This window comes from Ovis canadensis, chromosome 1 (genome assembly GCF_042477335.2).
Source record: "Ovis canadensis isolate MfBH-ARS-UI-01 breed Bighorn chromosome 1, ARS-UI_OviCan_v2, whole genome shotgun sequence".
Classification (NCBI taxonomy): domain Eukaryota; kingdom Metazoa; phylum Chordata; class Mammalia; order Artiodactyla; family Bovidae; genus Ovis; species Ovis canadensis.
Genome location: NC_091245.1, coordinates 264,865,223 through 264,882,926, shown reverse-complemented (window position 1 = coordinate 264,882,926; position 17,704 = coordinate 264,865,223). Strand labels below are relative to the sequence as shown.

The window sequence follows — 17,704 nt, the reverse complement described above, 5'->3', positions numbered from 1 at the left end:
TCCTCAAGGGTCTTCTACTTCGACAACCTGTACACCGCGAAGGATGAGAGATGGGATGGGCCAAAGGGTGGGGGCCAAAGGAGAGGCTGGGGAGAACTTACTAGGCAAGTCCAGTCCCAGGACACCTGCTCAGGAAGGAATGCTGTGCCAAGGCAGCACATGACTTGGCATGAATCGGGCCTTCTTCTGCCTCTGCCTGATTCTAAAGCAATCCAGACGTATTTGTGTATTGCAAACGACATTGGGAAGAGCCTCTTAAAAGGAAGCAGAGAGCTAAGCTTTATTTCACCCTTTTCCCTCACCCTCTGCCTTAGTGGGGGCAGGAAGACATCAAGCCACTCCTGGGGACGTTCTGAGGGAAGGGGAGGGACTTGGGACCTGAGGGCAGAAAAAGGCCCCCCAAGAGGACTGGGGAGGGTCCTTGGGCTCTAGCGCCCGGGCCAGGGGCCTCCGGAAGCAGATTCCTGGGTCCTCGCCTAGGGTACAGAGATCAGGCAGATCCCTTGCGCCAGGGCTCGGCCGGTTTACAGGAGACTCGGTCAGCGCTCCCCAGAATCCCGTTGCCGAATCCAAACTTGAGCGTTCGGGCACAAAGCGCCGGCGACCGGCTCGGTCCCGGTCCCGGTCCCGGTCCCGGGGAATGCGGGAGGGAGACGCGCTCCTCCCCAGCCCTAGACTGCCCGCCGGGGATGGAAGCGTCCCCCGAGCTCCCTCTGGGTCCCTCCAGGAGCGCGTGCCGGGCTTTCCCTGGAGGAAACTCCTCCTCTCGCCGCCTTCGACCCGACCAGCCCCGCCCGGGACAGCCGTTCCGGTCCGTCCCCTCCCTCTGTCCGAGGTGACCCGGGACCGGCGCTTGGGGGTGTTGCCCTGGGCGCTCGGACACCGCCTCCCAGGATTAAAGCGAGAGCCGGGGAGGATCGGGGACTCCGAGCTGGGCCGAGGAAGAAGCGAACTCCAGAGGAGGCAGAGGAGAAGGAGGAGGAAGAAGGGGTGAGGGGAGGGGAGCTGCCCCGGAGGGCAGCAGGTAAGTGGCTCGCGCGACGGGTTCTCTGTGCTGGAGATCGCGGGAGCAAGGGAGTACCTGGGCGCCCGGACTGGGTGGGAGTAGCGGGATGTGAAGCCAGGTGTGAGCAGCTTCGGCCCGGTGGGTCCGTCCTCCAGCCGTCGGGACGCACTGGGCTGAGCCGTGCAAAGCGACCTGCGTGAGGTCGGGAGGGTTCCGCGCGCCCGGGACGCGTTGGCGCGGGGGTCAGAGGCCCCCCGGCTGCTCTGTTGGCATCACTGGGTTGGTGCAGGCTACTCTGCCGGTCCTTAGCCAACTGGTAGCCGGAAAGGTGCCTTGGAGTGGGTCCCCTTGGCTGAAATCGGCTCATGCTCCCCTGGCCCCTTTAGCTCCTAGTTGGGAACGAGGGGTGCGCCTTTTCCCTTCAGGGACGAGGCGGGAGGGAGGGTTGTCCATCCGCTTCTTTGTTTCGGGAAAATCTCTGCAGCCTCGTAGTGTTACCTGAACTCCTGTTTCTTGGTTCCCTCCCAAAGTGGGGAGAAACTGGAAACTCTCGGAGATGCCGGGAGCGATAACGCCGGCGCGGCGGTGACTGGCCTGGAGGGCCTCCGGGCGAGGTGCGAACCACTCGGTGGCCCCAGGAAGGCAATTCCCACAACCCTGGCCCCAATGCGGCGACCCGGAGGCTACGATCAGGGCTGGACCGCCTGTACAGCCGGCAACGCCCCCCGCCCCCGCTCCGGTCCCCCGAGCTTCCAGTGCCGGAAGGAGCGGTCCTGGTCTCTCGGCGCACATTCCACGCCAGGGACAAGGCCGGACACCTGGGCGCTTCGGTCCACCGCATGCCATCCGGCAGGACCCCGGGCCGTGGCACCGCGGCTGAACGTACCCGCTTGGCAGTGGACACCGATAAGAATTGCCTTATGGCCCCAAATTTCGCGCTTCCAGGCCCCGGAGGGGAAGAACGGGTTGAGGGCGGCCGCCTGCCCTGGCCTGCGCCCCGGCTTTTGGGAAGGGCCCACCACGCCGGTGATCCCAAGTCCTGAATTCCGTTTCGGACGCGCAGGTGGCTGCGGGCCAGTCAGGTGGAAGCCCAGTGGATAGTTTGGGAGGGAAAAGAGAGAGACTCGAGACCTGCCTGTCGGGCAGGGGTCACCCGGGGCTCTGCCTCGAGCCTGCGAGTCCCGCCCGATTGCCGCTAGATTCAGACCCGCGTGGTAGTACTGGGGCACCCAGCAGGCGCCCTGGGCTCCGGGCTGTAGAGAGCCAACAAACTGATGGAAAATTACAAAGGCTACTAAGGAGAGCTTCAAGGTGTTTAGAAAACCTGAAGTGAGGGGAGGGTTGTTGACTTAGCCTGGGAGGTCTCAGAAGGTTCTCCAGGAAGTGGGGACGGAGCCAATCTCCCCTGGAGGAGGGCGGGGGCAGGGAGTGGGAGCCCGGCTTACATGAACCGGCTTCCTGGGGGCGCAGGTGCTGCTGTTGCTGCTGCTGAGTGAGGTGCAGGGGTTGGGGAACCCAGGGAGGCGGTGGAGGTTTGCTCCCACTTTCCACAGCTTTTCCGGAGGTTGGCCTGCCTGCAACCCCTGACCACCGCCAACCTTACTGGACCCTTGAGATCAGTGTGAGAGGCCAGGGCACCACCAGCAAGGCCACACCACAGGAGTCAGGGAGCTGCGGTGGGGGCTCTGCCTGGAGATTGGCTATGGACACCTCCCTCTCCGTTTTAAAACCGTGAGCTGGCTAGCAGCAGGAGCCCTTTGTTCTTGACTGGGAGGTTTGTTTGTTTGATCCCCAGCCATGCCTTTCTTATTGACTCCTCCAAGGTCAGTCTTTTTCCTACAAGATTGTGTAGATGCCTGGAGCCTCCAGGGCTCAGAATTGCTTGGTGATTGGCCTCCGCTCACCCTGGGCTGCTCCACCCTGGACTCCTGCTTTAACTGTAGGAGAACATTGGGTTGCACCCCTGTTATCATAGGAACAGCCCATGTGGATGTGGCCTTTACTTTCAACTGGGCATCCTTCCAGGCTCTTTATGATGCATGTAACTCAGTTGTGAGGAACTAAGGCAGACAGGGGAAATAAGTTGCCCCAGGCGATCCCATGACCTGTAGGGAGACCAGAGGGGTGCAGGCAGGCCAGATGGCTCCAGGGAAGCTTCGTGAGGCCTGGAATCCTCGTGGGAAAGAGGGTGGCTCTAGGGCCAGGCTGACTTCCTCATGATCCAAGAGCAGAGCCTCTTCCCTTCCCCCTCCCCCTTACCCCTGCCCCGCTGGCTCTGAGCTGCCCATTTCCAGGGTGACTTGGGCAGGAGATCTTGTACCTTTATGGGGCAGTGCAGAGGGGTGACCATCTCTGGTGATGCGGCCGAGGGTGCAAACGTCTTGGCGGTGAAGCCTACACACGCGAAGGACACTATAATGGTTGTTGCAGAGAGTCGACCCAGCCAGGGACACGGGGTCTACCAGGATGTGTAAACCAGGGCTCCAGGCTGGTGCCTCTCACTCTTTTCCACCTAGGCCTTTGGCAGGAGTCCTGGGGGCCTCTGTGACCACTGAGGGTCATTGCCCTGGTTTCAGTTGCTGCATCAGATTCTGATGGAGTAGGAAATCTATTTTTTGAAGCCCTCCAGAATTATGCAATCCTTAGGCATGGAAGTAGGAAAAGGAAAGGCGACTGGGTCAAAGTAGTGTCTGGTCAGCTTTGCTTACTTACGGAGGGGAAGCCGGCTCTGTTGATGTGGGGGTGGGGCACTCAGGGCTCGTCCACCCTCTGCTGCTCTCTCAGCTCTGGGTCTGCTGGGTGGTCTTGCTTCCCACAATTGCTCAGTCTTTGCTGCCCTTCCTGGCACCCCCTAGGGGACCCCCAAGATGAGCTAAGGGGCCTCTGGGGAGGGAATGGGAGGTGTAACACACCTGGATGCTGAGATGTGAATTGGGCCAGGCTTGGTGAGTCCCTTCCTAGCTTGAGGTTGGGGATCCCTATGTATAGGCCATTTTGGGGGATCTGGCTTGCAAGCCACTCAGGACTGTGGGCCTGGATGTGGGGGAGGGGACTCCCAGTGCCCCTGCCCCCACCATGCCGATGGCCAGCCTGGTCCCAAATGCAGTAGCAGAGGGCTCAGCTGATCACACAGACAGGTCTGAGGAACAACCCCAAGGCAGAACTCGAGATCAGGAGGAAGGGGAGGTAACCTCGGACTTGGTCTGCCCCAGCCACTGGACAGAGGTCCAGAGAAGAGGAACCAGGAGCATGAAAAATGTCATGGGCAGTCTTAGAGACATCCAGGGAGAATGGTAGGCCCTGATTTTCTGGTGGGCGTGTGGGCAGCTCCCTGAACTGTGAACAGTGTGAATCTTGAAGAGGGCAGGTGACTCAAAGCAGAGCTTTATGCTCTTGTTAGAGGTCAGTCAAGGAGAAGGAGGGAAGGACTTGCCATGAGTGGAAACTCCAGGCATTTATGTTGTGTGTAGGGGTGGGGTGCAGGAGGGACGAGGGTACAGAAATGTGATAAGGAAGCAGGGAATGTTTGAAAGGCATGGAGAAGGAAATGGCAATCCACTCCAATATTCTTGGATTACTGGAGAGAGGAGCCTGGTGGGCTACAATTCACGGAGTTGCAAGGGGTTGGACATGACTTAGCAAGTGCTGTGCTTAGTCGCTCAGTTGTGTCTGACTCTGTGAAACCCCATGGACTGCAGCTTGCCAGGCTCCTCTGTCCATGGGGATTCTCCAGGCAAGAATACTGGAGTGGGTTGCCCTGCCCTCCTCCAGGGGATCTTCCCAACCCAGGGACTGAACCTAGGTCTCCCACATTGCAGTTGGATTCTCTACCATCTGAGCCACAAAGGAAGCCCTGCAATTCACATTTATTCTTGCAGCTATCTGCAAGTAAACAGCAACAAAAGCTAAAGTCTGGAAGCTTCTGCAAAGGCAGAGTGGACGGAATCATTGGGAGCTCCATTGGCCTTCTAGTGGACGTCCATTAGAGAAATATTCTCTAGGGAGCTCTGATCTGGAAGGTGAGATGAAGCCCAGGCTTTTATGGTGGCTTGTTTGGATGTCACCTCACATCAGCATTGCTTTAAGCTCCCTGCTTTCAGAGGGGCCCGCCTGTCAGGGCAAGCACCTGGCCTCATCTGAGGCTTGATTTGAACACCAGGCATGTGGAGCCTGTGTTTTCTAGGGATAGATTTGTGTTTCTGATCACAAAAGATAAAAGATCATCGTGTCTGGCCTCTCAGCGAAAGCCCAGTTTGGTTCTAGAATGTTCTGTAGACACAGCCTTCCAGCGTTGGATCAAACTTTTGTTTTTTTTTTTTTGGTTTGAGGAACTGTTTCTCACAAGGGAAACCAGTGGATACTGAAACTTCCTCATTGTTGGAACTTGGTTTTCCTGGATTGAGTTAAATCTGCCCTCCTGATATTTCTGAACTTTTTGATCCTGAGTTCTTCCTTTGGATCTTCACACAAAAAAACTGAGTCCTTTTCCCACACATCAGTCCCTTAGCTACTGCCATTATGTTATTCTGGAGGGCTCATCGTGTGATGGGCATGGTGTTAGGCCATGAACACACTTAATCTGGACAAAACCCCATTTATCTGCTATCTTTGGGTCAGGAAGATCCTCTGGAGAAGGAAATGGCAACCCATTCTGGTATTCTTGCCTGGGAAATCCCATGGACAAAGGAGCCTGGCTGGCTAGAGTTCATGGGGTCGCCAAGAGTTGGACATGACTGAAGTGTCGGCACGTATTGCCTGCACGCATGCCCATTTCACAGATCGACTCAGGCAAGTTCTTCGAACCTTAGACAGTGGCTTTTGTACTTTATTGCGGAACAGGCAACCTCTCCAGCCTGCCTGCTGGCATTCGGTCAGCTCTGTGCACCTGGACCTGTAAGGTCACTCACATCCTCAATTTGGTGTCTGCTTTGTCCAGCTGCAGGCTTTCTGGCTCTCTCTGTCTTAAATTTCATCTTACTCATTTGGCCTTTGGGATGCAAAAAAAAAAAAAAAAAATTGGAACACTTTCTGTGTATGGTACAAAACTAGACTGAAAGAAAAAGGACCAGATTCAATTCCTGCCCTAAAAAGTTTGCAATCTCGTTTGGACAATGAGGCATTCATAGAAAAAGAAACTTGGATGATGTAGGCAGTACCTCTCCTGAGTGGCTCTCTCCCTCCCTCTGTCTTTCTCCTTCCTGCATCAGTCACTGTGTGTGCCATTTCTCTGATAGTCTTATATTTGTTTACGTTGAACTGTTAATTAAATCCACCACTGTCTCTGTTAACTTCCCTCTCACAGTGTATTTTGTCCCCAAATGGGATATGAAAACCTCTCCAAATGTAAGGTGATTGTATGCAGTGGCTGAGACGTAAGGGGCTCCATTGATCATGGATCCTCAGATAGGGAGTATCTGTTGGTGGTGTTTGCTTGGAGTTTGAAGAAGGCATGCCGAATTTGAGGTCAGGAAGGTGGGGTTTCTTCCACCCGTCACACCTCATCACACGACTGGCGTCTGGAAGGCATTAGAACGGGCCCGGTGCAGGCGCCCATGCATGGATGATGTGTGAGGGAAAGTTAGTGGAGCCTTCATAATAGGGAAAACCCCTGACTCCTGTGTGGGCATTGGTATCTACCTCTCTGACCTCATTTCCACTGGTTTGGTAGTTTTCAAAATAAATCTCCAGCAAATGTGTTCTGAGGTCCAGAGTAAAGATACTGTAAGGAGGGACCCTCCTTGTCTAGAAATAGATTCATCACGTCATGGGAGACAGGTGGTATTCCACAAAGCCGTCCTGTTGAGTGGTGGCCGGGCAGGTGACTTGAGGCTTGAGTCAGTCCCCTGAAAGGAGAGCCCAGGGTGGCCTGGGACAGTCAGGCTCTGCTGTGTGACTCAGGTGGGTGACATTGAAGTGGACGCGTGCCAGGAGCAAGCAGCAGGGCAGAGCTTCGTCACACGTGAGTCTCGGTCACTTTGGGGAAAAGCGTTTCCCTGAGGCTTGCTTTCCGGAATCAAGAGCACTCACGGGTGTCCTCTGATGACCAGAGAGAACATTTGAGAGGCGGTGTTGTCTCTGCCATCTGGATTGTCTTGTTCCTTTCAGAAACCAGCTAAAGAGTGTTGCTACCTCGTAAGGGAGTGGAATTGCCTGTTTGGGAAATTAATCGCACAGAATGTGAGCCCCTGGTCTTTTTGGACAGCAGTGCGTCTCCATCAGATCCAGGTCCCTGGGGAGACCTTTCTTCCTGGCTTTGTCTCTGGCCACTGAGAGTTAGACTTCCCTGGCAGTTCAGATGGTAAAGAATCTGCCTGCAGTGCAGGAGATTTGGGTTCAACCCCTGGGTCAGGAAGATCCCCTGGAGGAGGGAATGGCAACCTACTCCAGTATCCCCCCTGCAGAATTCCATAGACAGACGAGCCTGGCAGGCTACAGTCTGTGGGGTTTCGAAGAGTTGGACACGACTGAGTTACTAACACACACACACTGACAGTTAGGAGCACTCCGACTCGTCTTCTATTCCAGAGTCCGTGGTAGCCTGTCTGGGCTCATTTGGTGTCCTGGGTCCTCAGGATCTGCCAGCTGTGGGATCTCTGGGTGAGAGAGGATTGTGCTGTAGTTATTTCTGGGTCCTGGGCATTTAGGGGACAATTCACGGTTGCTTCTCCCGGTGCCCCTGAGCTCCTGGCTTCCTGGTCTCACTGTGTGGGATCTTGAATGACTGGGGAGCGTGGATTTCGGGCACTGATTCATCACTCTTTTCAGAGGGCTCTCAAACTGGGAAAGCTGCCAGTGAGATCGGATTTTCATTTCCTGAAACTCCAACCAAACCTATAACTGGTGAGATAGCTCAGAGGCCCGGGGAGTGCTTGCCACTGAGGGCAGAGAAACCAGGGCTGAGAACCTCGGCCGGGGCAGGACTCATCTGAAACTAATCCAAGGAAGGTGCCAGCTTTTCCTGCTTAGATGAGAGGATTCTGTCCTGCTGGCAAGTCTCAGAAACGTCTCTCGTTACAGAGCCGAAGTAGGAAAGGTTATTAATACGTGATCATCACATCCACGTAAAGATGTAAACATCATGTGTATTCTACATGCTGATCTCGTCTTCCTGTGTATGGTCAGGTTTTTTTCCTCATACCTGGAACCATGTTGACTCTTTTTTTTTAATCTTAAAAAATCTCAAAGCTGTCAGCACGAACTGGTTCTTTTATCTTTACATGAAAAGTAAATGAATGACCTGGTACATCTTTCTTGTGACTTGTTCAACAAGTTTTCCTGAGATTAAACACCCTTACTTATATTTTTATGTATCCAAGTTAATGTTTGAGGTTTTTTTTTTTTTGATGTGTAACGAGTCAAGTAATAATTTTGCTTGGGACTTGGAGAGGCAGTGCCAGCAGGAGCTCCAGTGGGTTTTTCAGAGCTGGTGGATTTCTTGTTGGTATCTTGGGCATTCTTTGCAGATACAGATCTGCGAATCTATAAATGCTGCCAGTCAGGCCCATCCTGCTTATATGGGCTGTTCAACATTTATCCGCTTTATGATCAATTTTAAGAGCTTCCCATGTGGTACTAATGGTAAAGAATCTGCCTGTCAATGCAGGAGACTCAAGAAATATAGGTCCGATCCCTGGGTCAGGAAGATCCCCTGGAGTAGAGATGGCAACCCTCTCCAGTAGTCTTGCATGGAAGATTTCATGGACTGGGGACCCTGGTGGGCTACAGAGTCGGCTCTGTATGTACAGCCTTGATGTACTCCTTTCCCAGTTTTGAACCAGTTTGTTGTTCCATGTCTGGTTCTAACTGTTGCTTCTTGACCTGCATACAGGTTTCACAGGAGGCAGGTAAAGTGGTCTGGTATCCCCATCTGTTTAAGAATTTTCCACAGTTTGCCTCCTTAGGGATTTCATTCTTTTTGTTGCAATGGTAAATGAGATTGTTTCCTTAATTTCTCTTTCTGATCTTTCATTGTTAGTATGTCGGACTGCAAGTGATTTCTGTGTATTAATTTTGTATCCTGCGACTTTACTGAATTCATTGAGTAGTCCTAATAGTTTTCTGGTGGCATCTTTAGGGTTTTCTATGTATAGTAAGAATCATGCCATCTGCAAACAGCGACAGTTTCACTTCTTCTTTGCCAATTTGGATTCCTTTTATTTCTTTTTCAACCCTGTATTGGGTGCCACTGTTATCCTCTCCCCCTCCTTTTTTTTTTTTTAAACAGGTTTGTAAACAATATGTTACACTGTGCAAAAACCTCCTATACTAAGTAAATACCAAACTACATTCTTCTGAAAGATGTTTCTAGTATGTCTTAGATAACTTCTGTATTATGTACAGTGAAACCACATTTAAAAAGCAGTGACTTAGGCAAACCAACCCTACTGATTAGTTAAACCATTTCCCCATTTTACAGACAAGGAAACCGAGGCCCGGAAGCCTTATTAGACTCGCCCCCAGGTCATGGCTGGTGTGAGTGAGTTTGGTTTGGATCCAGAGTCTGGTCCCAGGAGTCATGGGCTCAGCCATCCTGCCTTGCTGCCCTTACCGGCTGTGCATCAGGCACTTTACAGATGAAAGATGCTCTGACCAGATCTGCCAGCTTTGAAGCCCGGAGCTTTCTCACCCGGGACAGGTCCTGTGGATGGGTGATTGTGAAGGCTGTTTCTTGGAGTTACTGTTTGATCAATTCAAGGTAGCCAGGATTGGTGGACAAAAGCCATTGTTTGCTTATGATGGGAAGAGTGACATCAGATGGGCCTTTACTATAAAGCTTTTTATGTTGATGGTCTTCCTAGATACCACTGTTCAGAAACGTCTGCAAAGTGACCAAGGGCTTTATTTTTCGTGACCAATTTCCTTATATATTGATAAGCGTATTGTATAGGGCTTCCCAGGTGGCTCAGTGCTAAAGAATCTGCCTGCCAATGTAGGAGACACAGAAGACGGTGGGTTCAATCTCTGGGCCGGGAAGATCCCCTGGGAGAGGAAATGGCAACCCACTCCAGTATTCTTGCTTGAAAAGTCTCTTGGACTGATATCCTTAGAAACCACTCAAATGGTTAGTCCTGGATTTCCTTCTTTTCTGGATTTGGGAATAGTAAGTGGAGTATCAAGTGAGTTTAAATGTGTTTTATAGAATTTTTATACATTTGTGTTGATTAAGGTTGCAGCGACTCCATGTGGCTTATTTGTATGTGTGTGTGTGTGTTGTTGCTGTTTTCTGCTTTAAAAAATTTATTTATTTTTAATTGAAGGATAATTGCTTTACAGTATTGTGTTGGTTTCTGCCAAACATCAACATGAATCATCCATACGTATACATGTCTCCTCCCTCTTGAAGTTCCCTCTCACCTCATATGGCTTGTTCAGGTTCTTTCCCATCTCATCTCCCACAGACTCACCGGCACAGAAGCAAACTCACCGGCACAGAAGCAAAACAGTCCTGTCGTTCTTTCCTCTAGGTCAACTGGAACGTTCCAAATACCTCCCTTTACCCGATGCTGCTGATAACATCAGGATGGCTTTAAACTCAGTAAGTGGTTAATCATTACCTCCCTGGCCTTGCCCTGTCCTGGGTTCCTTCTGCTCTTTCCAGCAGAGGCGTGTGCTGGTCAGCACTGTCAGAGCTGCTTGCTGGATGCCTGTGCCGCTTGGGATGCTGTGAAGGCATTCTGGGGTTCAAGGGTGATCAGGAGTGGGGCCGGGGGAGCCGCGTGGCAGTTGTACAGTTGCAGGGGTTGTGTGGCTGATGAGGTTCTTCCTGCTTTGATCAGCATGGAGCAGGGGGCAGGGGTGAGATGTGGGGACAGAGGCAGGATGGTGGTGAGAGGGAGTGTGTGTGTGTGTGTGTGTGTGTGTGTGTGTGTGTATGTGTGTGTGTTAGTCACCCAATCATGTCCGACTCTTTGTGACCCCATGGACTGTGTGTGGCCCACCAGGTTCCTCTGTCCATTGGATTCTCCTGGCAAGAATACTGGAGTGGGTTGCCGTTTCCTTTTCTAGGGGATCTTTCTTACCCAGGGATTGAACACGGGTCTCCCACATTGCAGGACGATTCTTTCCCAGTTAAAAGAGCGTGCCTGTGACACCAGTGGCCAGCCGAGCACAGTGTAGCCTCACTTACTGGAATCCTGGGAGAGGCCATAGCTGAAGCAAAGGGCTGGCCGCCCCCTCCTGAAACACCCGCCCCAAACACACACTTTGGATACAAATGTACCTTACATTTGAGCCTCTTGATGAAAGTGAAAGAGGAGAGTGAAAAAGCTGGCTTAAAACCCAACATTCAAAAAACGAAGATCATGGCATCCGGTCCCATCACTTCATGGCAAATAGATGGGGAAACAATGGAAATAGTGACAGACTTTGTTTTCTTGGGTTCCAAAATCACTGCAGATAGTGAATGCAGCCATGAAATTAAAAGATGCTTGCTCCTGGGAAGAAAACTTATGACCAACCTAGACAGCATATTAAAAAGCAGAGACATTACTTTGCCAACAAAGGTGAAAGAAAGAAAAGAAAAGATGTGCCAACAAAGGTCCATCTAGTCAAATCTGCGGTTTTTCCAGTGGTCATGGACATGCAAGTTGGACCATAAAGAAAGCTGAACACTGAAAAATTGATGCTTTTGAACTGTGGTGTTGGAAAAGACTCTTGAGAGTCCCTTGGACTGCAAGGAGATCCAACCAGGCAATCCAAAAGGAAATCAGTCCTGAATACTCATTGGAAGGACTGTTGCTGAAGCTGAAACTGTAATACTTTGGCCGCCTGATGCAAAGAACTGACTCATTGGAAGAGACCCTGATGCTGGGAAAGACTGAAGGTGGAAGGAGAAGGGGACGACAGAGGATGAGATGGTTGGATGGCATCACTGACTCGATGGACATGAGTTTGAGCAAGCTCCAGGAGTTGGTGATGGACAGGGAACCCTGGTGTGCTGTAGTCCATGCGGTTGCAAAGAGTCGGACACGACTGAAACTGAACTGACCGACTGGCTGTACCTTCCCCATCGCATCTCACTTATCTTACATTTAGATTACTAAAAGTTGTGGTTGACAACAGAGGTCTCTCTATTTGGAAAACAGACCTTTGCTTGCCCCATTCCTGTATTTGATAGTTTCCATTGGATCCTTTTAAAATTCCAAACCCATGGTACAGGAACTCACAGGGTCAGACTGCTGTGCCCGCTGCCACCTTTCCTGGGAAGGTCAGCGTGTTCTCAGATGCTTCAGATGGAGACCTGTTCTGCTTTTTGGCCTCTGGCTTCCTCATTTAGATGAGAGATTACCTTCTGTTTTCCCTTTCTGTTACTGCTCTGGTGTTGGGTGCAGTCTTCGGACTCTGGAAGGGGCACGTTGGTGAGTTATTAAACTCAAGATTGGCTCACTGTTTTCTAACCACGCTGCCCTGGAGGCCTCATTTAAAATTCTCAGCATTAAGTCGCCTATGCTCAGAATACTAGTCTTCTCTGAGCTCTCAGACAGCCAGGAACAAGAGGAGGCGTTACTGAGTGGGGAGGAGTGTTGCAAGTGGACACTTAGATAAGAGGGCAGGTGTGGCTCCCAGGGCAGCCTAGCCAGTGGGTGGGCTGTGAGGGCAGGAGTGGGTCTGAAGCACAGCAAGTTCTCAAGCTCCTGGGGTCCCCAGTTGCCTTGGGGGGTTGGGGTTTGGAGAGGGCAGATTTTAAGTAGGCACAAGGGGAGGAGAGAAGTGGGGAAAAAAAAAGAAAAGAAAAACAACAACAAGTAAAACCAAAATTAAAAGGCAAATGACAAGCTAGAAAATACATTTTAAAGCAAAGATTTACCACTTTCTACATAGAGTGTTCACAAAAATTAATTGGTAGAACACTGAGATTTCGGAAAGTTATGACCAACCTAGATAGCATATTAAAAAGCAGAGATATTACTTTGCCAACAAAGGTCCGTCTAGTCAAGACTATGGTTTTTCCAGTGGTCGTGTATGGATGTGAGAGTTGGACTGTGAAGAAAGCTGAGTGCTGAAGAATTGATGCTTTTGAACTGTGGTGCTGGAGAAGACTCTTCAGAGTCCCTTGGACTGTAAGGAGATCCAACCAGTCCATTCTGAAGGAGATCAGTCCTGGGTGTTCATTGGAAGGACTGATGCTAAAGCTGAAACTCCAGTACTCTGACCACCTCATGCGAAGAGTTGAGTCATTGGAAAAGACCCTGATGCTGGGAGGGATTTGGGGCAGGAGGAGAAGAGGATGACAGAGGATGAGATGGCTGGATGGCATCACCGACTCGATGGATGTGAGTTTGAGTGAACTCCGGGAGTTGGTGATGGACAGGGAGGCCTGGCATGCTGCGATTCATGGGGTTGCAAAGTCGGACACGACTGAGCGACTGAACTGAACTGAACTGAAGGTTTCAATGGGCTTCCCTGGTGGCCCAGGGGTGGAGAATCCACCTGCAGAGCCGGAGACACGGGCTCGATCCCTGGGTTGGGAGGATCCCCTGGATGAGGGCACAGCAACCCACTCCAGCATTCTTGCCTGGAGAATCCCATGGACAGAAGACAGGCTATAGTCACACAGAGTTGGGCACGACTGACGCAGCTTAGCACACACACAAGGTTCCAACAGAAACTTTGGTAAAAAGCATAAACCAATACTTCTTGTTAAAGAAAATATTATTTTTTGATAATCATAACTCTGATTATAAACACTGGAAAACCTTTATCAATGTTGCCAACCACAGCATTGCTGAAATCTTGGAAACAACTTATGGCATAGCAGATACACCTTCCCCCCAGATCATTACCATTTCATGAAAAAATGTTCCTATTTGTTATCAAAACGTTTAATTTGAAGCAACTAGATAAGAAAACAACGCTAGGTACAAAGAGAATAGATTTGAAAAGAAAAGCAGATAGGAACCAGCCAAAGGATGGAGCTGAGAGTGCGATGCAGCGACTGGGCGTCCCTTCCATGTCTGTGTGTGTGTACACTACACCCCAGAAATACCACTCAGAGGTGGAGCCGCCAGAGTCCACGTGCTGTCCACACAGACACTTGTGCCATGGAAGGATGCCTGGGGCAGCAGAGCTGCTAGCTGCCCCCAGCTGTAAATCCTTCAGGTAGATTTCGTAGCCTCTGTCACTCACGTTCCTGTCTGAGTATACCCATCACACCTGTACCATCTTGGGAGGTTATGATCAGGCTCTAAGGAGGCTTGAATACAGATGCCCAAGTTGGTAAGTTTTCTAATGTTAGCTTTTATTATTCTCATTGTAATTCTGGTATTGCTAGTCCATAACTTGGTACCCCAGCCTCAGGGGCTGGGGGGTACCGGCTCATTCCCAGACTTCCACACATTTTTTCTTTAGTTACTCAGTCTCAATGTCAGCCATTTATGTTTTCTTTATTTCAAAAAATGAATAGCAAACAAACAAAACCAAACACTATTGCCAATTAATTGGACACCCTGGTGAGTTTTCATTCTAGGTGAGGGTTTGGCATACTTAAAGATGCCCTGGTATCTTTGGTAAAGAATCTGCCTGCAAAGCAGGAGATCCTGATTCAATCCCTGGGTCAGGAAGATCCCCTGGAGAAGGGATTGGTTACCCACTCCAGTATTCTTACCTGGAAAATTCCATGAATATCAGCCTGGCGGGCTATAGGCCATGGGGTTGGGAAGAGTCAGACCTGACTGAGTAGCTAAGAGTTTCACTTTCACATAGGAGTCTGCAGTGCTGAACCCATGAATTGACTGAGTGCCGTGGAAGGTTTCTTTAAGCTTTGGAATAATTACAGCTTTGTATCATTCATTTTCTTTTTAATCATTTAGGGATCATCACCAGGTGTCGGGCCTTACTATGAGAACCATGGATACCAGCCGGAAAGCTTGTACCCTCGGCAGCTGCCCACGGCTCCCCCTGCCTACCAGGTGTACCCCGCTCAGTACTACCCGCCTATGGTGCCCCAGTACACCCCAAGGGTTCAGACGCACGCCTCGACACCTGTAATCTACAGGCAGCCCAAACCTCCGTCCAGGACAGCGTGCACCTCAAGTAAGACCCTTTTTGCTTGTATTTTCTCTAATGGAGCCGAGTTTGGGGTCTGCCTTCTCCAGTGTGCCCTCTGCCCCCACCAGCTTGGTGCCGGCTCTCTGTCTGCAGGGCTGGTGTGCATGCCTCTCCCTTTCGTGTCTCTGCGTCAAAGTTGTGGATCCTGGTTCTCACCCCCCGGGGGCCTTTGGGAGCCTCTTAGCTGGGTGGCGCTATTGTTAAAGAATCTGCCTGCAGGTGCAGGATATGCTAGAGCATTGAATTCGATCCCTGGGTTGGGAAGATCCCCTGGAGGAGGGCATGGCAACCCACTCCAGTATTCTTGCCTGGAGAATCCTGTGGACAGAGGAGTCTGGCGGACTACAGTCCATGGGGTCACACAGAATCGGACATGACTGAGCACACAGCACACATACACAGCAGCTAAGACCTTCATCTCCCACCAACGCTCCTGTACCAGCTTGGCCTGTACCACCCAGCCTCTCTGAACTGCTTCTTGTCTGCGTGGTTTACCACTGTGCCATCTTGAGTAGATGGTAAGCCCCCAGGGCAGGAAGAAACAGCCTTTCTCTACGTACCCATTTCCTGGATGCTACAAGTCGCAGTCAAGGTGCTTGATGAGTGCTGTGTATTCAGTGAAGGAAGTGGCTGGTGGGGTTGTCACCCAGAAGCATCTGCAACATTTTCTCATGGCTTGAAAGGTCTCACAGAGGGTGAGGGACGGCAGGTGGTGTGTCTTCTGCCCACCCCCTTAATTCCATGTCTTCATGCCCTCTCATTTGTCTGCTTTCTTTTTTAGCAGTTCAAACTTCTGATTAATTAATTGTTTTGGCCCCATTATGCTGCACGCAGGATCTTAGTTTTGTGACCAGCGATTGAACCCGTGCCCGTTGCATCGGAAGCACGGAGTCTTAACTTCTGGACTGCCAGGGAAATCCTTGTCTGCCCGCCTTACATTTCATTTTATCTTCTTTCCGTCCAGATCCCTTCCCTTTGTGCCCCCTCCCCTAGCTTGTAATGCAGGCAAGTTGATGTGGTAAGCACTGCCCGGATAGGACGAGTACAGCCCGTTATATGAGCACAGAGCTAGTATAAGGGCTGGCCCAAGGAACATTTTCATTGATGACATTTTTATTTTATTTTGTGAGAAACACATACCCTCACATACAACTCACACAGTTAAAGATCTATGACAGGGTGAATTTCCATGTGCCAACAACACACCATAAACAGTGGCATCAGGTTCTATCTGTACCCTTTGAAGATTCCTCTCCTTAGACCTCCCTCAGTTCAGTTCAGTTCAGTCGCTCAGTCGTGTCTGACTCTTTGCAACCCCATGAATCGCAGCACGCCAGGCCTCCCTCTCCATCACCATCTCCCGGAGTTTCTTCACAAGCGCCGTCCCTCTTGGATTTCTCTCTCTGTCCTTTCTTGTCTCCCTCATGCTTCACAGATGACTCTTCCATCCTTCCTTCTCCCGACCGCTACTCTCTTCCATTCCTGTGTCTTCCACCCCTTTGTGATGCCTTCTCCTTAATTACTCCTACCCCTTTCCTGTGTGGTTCTCTTTCCCTCCATCAGTTCTTCTTGGTTCAAGAAATTACTTGTCTCTGCACTGATGTCTTTCTGGTGATGGCTGTTAGATTGAGAACGGTGGCTCCTAATGGGGTGATTTTGGCCCTCAGGGGCATTTGATGATGTACGAAGACAGTTTCGGCTGCTATAACTGGGGTGGGGTTGCTACCAGCATCTACTCGGGAGGCACCAGTGATGATGCTGAACATCCTCCGGTGCACAGAATGACTACCACCAAGGATGGCCCAGGCAAGATGTCCATGGTACCCAGGCTGAGGACCGCTGTTCTTAGCCCCTCATGGTCTTAGCTCATCCTTCCCTAACTCTTGGCAACCACTGATTTGTCTCCGTAATTTTGTCTCTAAATTTTAGAGTGTAGAGTTGGAATCATGCAGCAGTACATAGCCTGTCAGAGCCTGACAGTATTTTGCAAGTGACTTAAAAAGCACAAAGAGATCCTCAGCAAGAGTACAAGGGACTTTTTATCTTCCTGGTTCTGTTTGTTTTAGCAAGAGATCTTTCACACTGAACCTTAATACATGTGTTAGCGTTTGGGTTTGGGAGGCTCGAAGGTCAACAATCCTGTGAGGCAAATAGTTGACATTGGTCACAGAAGGGCTACATCAGCAACTGGTAACAATGAAGGTGAGAGGAGAGTGAAAAAAGCTGGCTTGAAACTCAGCATTAAAAAAACTAAGACATGGCATCTGGTCCCATCACTTCATGGTGGATAGAAGGGGAAAAAAGTGGAAGCAATGACAAGATTTTATTTTCTTGTGTTCCAAAATCACCTCGGATGGTGACTGCAGCCATGAATTAGAAGATGCTTGCTCCTTGGAAGGAAAGCTATGACAAGCCTAGACAGTGTATTAAAAAGCAGAGACATCACTTTGCTGACAGAGGTCCATATGGTCAGAAGCTTCCCTGGTGGCTCAGATGGTAAAAAATCTGCCTGTAATATGGGAGACCCAGGTTCAATCTCTGGGTTGGGAAGATCCCTTGGAGAAGGAAATGGCAACCCACTCTAGTACTCTTGCCTGGAGAATCCCATGGACATTGGAGCCTGGAGGGTTGCAGTTCATGGGGTCGCAAAGA

General features: G+C 50.7%; 1 protein-coding gene across 3 annotated transcripts in view; it reads left to right on the top strand.

Annotated features, from left to right (window-relative positions):
• Nucleotides 1-231: 231 nt before the first annotated feature.
• The window catches only part of TMPRSS2 (transmembrane serine protease 2), a 51,211-nt gene continuing 33,738 nt past the window's right edge, over nucleotides 232-17,704 (top strand). The window contains exons 1-3 of one of the 3 annotated variants that reach the window (XM_069581436.1): nucleotides 232-1,024; nucleotides 10,405-10,541; nucleotides 14,815-15,037. In XM_069581436.1, the coding sequence (XP_069437537.1) occupies nucleotides 10,527-10,541; nucleotides 14,815-15,037 (238 nt within the window). In that variant the 5' untranslated portion in view covers nucleotides 232-1,024; nucleotides 10,405-10,526. Of the gene's footprint in view, nucleotides 1,025-1,121; nucleotides 1,145-10,404; nucleotides 10,542-14,814; nucleotides 15,038-17,704 lie in introns of those variants that run through there. The other 2 variants (XM_069581427.1, XM_069581447.1) reach the window with 2 other exon arrangements.